General features: G+C 32.9%; 1 protein-coding gene across 1 annotated transcript in view; it reads left to right on the top strand.

The window, feature by feature from the left end:
• Nucleotides 1–1709: 1709 nt before the first annotated feature.
• CFHR5 (complement factor H related 5) overlaps nt 1710–3929 on the top strand; it is a gene marked incomplete at its 5' end in the record, with an annotated part of 20175 nt that continues 17955 nt past the window's right edge. Inside the window, 2 exons of the mRNA XM_037735848.1 lie at nt 1710–1904; nt 2809–2985. Of these exons, the coding sequence (XP_037591776.1) occupies nt 1710–1904; nt 2809–2985 (372 nt within the window). The remainder of the gene's footprint in view (nt 1905–2808; nt 2986–3929) is intronic.

Raw genomic sequence — 3929 nt, 5'->3', positions numbered from 1 at the left:
CAGTATCTTCTCTAAAAATATCTAGTGTCACATTTCAAACAGTTAGTTTATCAATTTAAGGTTTCACAAGGTTAAATACCACAGGAATTATTTCAAATATTGTACAACATTAAATATAACTTCTAGGTAGATCAAAAGAAGAAATTTTCCTTGATTTGACAGCTGAATCTCTGCACGCTTTTTCCCCACAAGGTGAAAAACCAAAACAATTTCTCAAGCAGCAATGCTACATTGAGAAAATGCCTTGAGCTAAAAAAAAAAGAGCACTACTGTACTGAGGAAATATCTTGAGCTAAAAAAGCACCAAAGATAAAGTACATCAAATCCATAGAATGTACAATATCAAGAGTAAACCCTGATGTAAACTATGGGCTTTGAATGATACTAATATTGATGGTGAGGGGGGCTATTCCTGTGGTGGGGAAGAGGAAGTGGTATATAGGGAATCTCTGGACCTTCCACTCAAATTTGCTGTGAATAAAACTGTAAATAAATACTATAGTCTAATAAAAATATGTGTGTATATATACACACATTTATACATATATATAAACTATAGATAAAAACTATAAGACTAAAGTCTAATACACAGACATATTTTTTTAGACTTTAGTATTTGTTTTTATTTAAAGTTTATATATATACGTTGTATACATATACACACAAGAAAATAGAGTCAAACGTATTGAGATTTCACCCATTTTCTGCATTGTTTTAATACATCTTGCACCAGAGTGCATATGGATGTATGTGTAAGTGTATGTAACGTATATACATATATATGTTAGTCCCTTAGTATCCTGAAGGAATTGGCTCTAGGACTCTCCTCACCCCTAGCAGATACCAAAAGCCACAGATGCTGAAGTCTCTAAGAGAGACTAGTGTAGTCTTTGCATGTAACCTATGCATATCCTCCCATGTAATTTAAACCATCTCTAGATTATTTATAATACCTAATATAATGTAAATAAATAGTTGTTATATTTTTATTACATCATTTTTATTGTTTTATTATCTTTTTATTTTATTTTTTTCTTTTTCAAATGTTTTGGGCCAGCAGTGTAAAGACATATTTATATATACAACACTTACCAAAATTTAGCTCTAACTGAATCTTGGTTGAGTTGTTCTTAGTGATTTTCTTGTACTCTCTAAATTATTTTCACTGAAACGATATAAACTTTGTAACAAGAAAATAATCAAAATATTAATAAACAAAAAATAAACTACTTACCCAACATTTTTACAGCATCAGAAAAAAAGAATAAACAGGACAGAGTTTCTGGTGGAGATACCTATGACAGTTGATGAGAATAGAGAAAAGAAGTAAGTCTGAGAGCTGAGAATAATCCTGTCACTCCTCTACTGTACACTACATAGATCAGGGAGATTTGCCACTCTTACAATCTGTCTTCATTCTTAAATTGTTGTGTGAGGGTTTTCTTCCTGAGCACATTGCAGAAGAGCTCATATTTCATATCACTCCAAAATATAAGTTTCATATTCATTGACAATGACCTCCTCAAATACTCATACTCTTAAACAGTGATCTTTCTTTGTTTCTAATGAGTACACTGGAAAGCATTGAAGCTAAAGGTATTTAAGCTGAAGGAAAGAAAAAACTGTAAATGAGATGATTAAAGTATAACCTAGTGATTCATTGATGTAGCTTATTATGTAATTCTTCAGTTTTGTGTTATTTTTTCCAGCAACACTTTGTGATTTTCCAAAAATAAACCATGGAATTCTGTATGATGAAGAAAATTATAAGCCATTTTCCCAAGTTCCTATAGGGGAAGTTTTCTATTACTCCTGTGAATTTAATTTTATGGCTCCTTCAAAATCCTTCTGGACTCGCATAACATGCACAGAAGAAGGATGGTCACCAACACCAAAGTGTCTCAGTGAGTAAACGCCCTGATCATTACATGGATTTCTTTTGGCAAATAGAGAAGGATGTGCCAGACAAGATCATAAGGTCATGATAATGACAGGGGCAGTGACCAGAGGAGCTGGAAAGATGGGAGACGTAGTCCTCCTATTTTGTGGTGCCTCTTATGAGAATCAAATGAGGAACATGTATGTCAACTGTCTTGTATTACCTATAAATGCTCTATGCATTGAAATATATTAGTTTTAATAATCATAATTAATTATGATTAGTATATTTGACTGCTAATATTTCTTTACTAATATCATTTGGTAGCAGCCTGATCATAGCTTTCCTTTAAAGTAACTCAATTTTATACATTTTCTGTTTTGAATTTACTATTCTCTTGCACACTGCAAGGTAAAGTTTAGTATTTTCACTTTTATATTTTTAATAAATCATTTCTTTGGACCTTCAAAGTGTAGCTATATTTATCCTCCACTAAATGTAGCGAACAGTCTCCAATGACAACAAGTGTATTAAAAAAAGAAAAACAATGGGAGAGAGAATAGATAAGGCAACAAAGGAGATAATAATGATCTTTCTCCTTTTGTAGGAAACGTTCATGAGAATTGAGAGAAGTATTTATATGAAGATATTGTTTTGTCCCTAGAAAAGTTTATAAACATAAAATATTTTATTATAACAACCATACAGCAGTAGCATGAAATATTAACTTTCTTTTATATGTACACATATGGGAACAAAAAATATATTTCATCATTTGGTCATACAGTAACATGACCAAATTCTTTTGAAAGTATTTACACATGATGTCAGTTTTCAAAGTTTTCAGCTCTTAATAAAATATTTTAAAATGCAGTTGAAGTTTTTTTTGCTACTTTCATCTTGTACATTAAATAATGTTTGGTCCTCAGGAATATGTTTCTTTCCTTTTGTGGAAAATGGTCATTCTGACTCTTCAGGACAGACACATCTGGAAGGTGATACCGTACAAATTGTTTGCAACGCAGGATACAGCCTTCAAAATAATAAGAACAACATTTCATGTGTAGAAGGTGGCTGGTCCACTCCTCCCAAATGCACCTCCACTAGTAAGCAAAATTCTGCTCTCTCAGATCATGGTATCTTTTGTTAATTTTTAAAGAAATAAATCTATTGTTATAGGTTAAATGTAGATTTCATCACTACTTCTATCATTATTTGTTTGATTTTCAGCTCCAATTGTGCCTAAGTAGATGTGCAATAACATAATTTGCCTACCTATGTAAATCGAATGTATGTGATAGGTAGAAATATTATACAAGAATACACTTTGAAGAAAATCAGTTTTAAGCAATAATCTGTTTGGTATTTATATTATCAGGTTAGTTAACAATAAATGGTTACAAAACTGAGGTAATAAGTGAAAGTAAGTCCAATTCCAGTTAAAATATCTTAAAAGAGAGCTTTTACTATTTATCTTTCTTTAAATTCATATGATTGAGTCAATAAAGCATCATCTTCTACGTTGTAAAACCTCCATACTTCTGAGATGTATGTTTGTTTGTGAGCGGCTTAGAATTTGGAAAACGATTCTTTCAGAAACCTGTGGTGTAAGTAATGGCACCTCTCAGTCCTGGGTGAACTCTTGTAATTCTTCATCTTTATAGCTCTTCAGTAATTGCTCTTCGCTCAGCCCAATGCAGTTCCATCCTATGCATGCACAGCACAGTATTCGGTTAAAAACTCAAGGAGCCTCATGGAAACTTCCATAGCTTTTTCTCTGCATACCACTTTCTCTCTGCTATTATGTCCAGTAAGTTCTGGCCACCATAGTCTCCAAGACGGACCTTACTAATCTCAACCAAAGAAGACCACTATGTTCTTCCTGGGTTCTCCCTCCCTGCACAGTCTCGAGAAGGGTCCCAGCAAACAGCTGGGGCTTTCATTGACTTCATTTACTTATTTGTATTGTACTTTAGATTCTGGGGTACATGTGCAGATCATGCAGGATTGTTGCATAGGTACATATATGGCAAGGTGGTTTGCTGCCTCC

Source organism: Cebus imitator, unplaced genomic scaffold, assembly GCF_001604975.1.
Source record: "Cebus imitator isolate Cc_AM_T3 unplaced genomic scaffold, Cebus_imitator-1.0 Scaffold1009, whole genome shotgun sequence".
NCBI classification, from domain to species: Eukaryota; Metazoa; Chordata; class Mammalia; order Primates; family Cebidae; genus Cebus; species Cebus imitator.
Note: the sequence above shows the minus strand (reverse complement) of the source record. Positions and strands in the feature narration are given on the sequence as shown.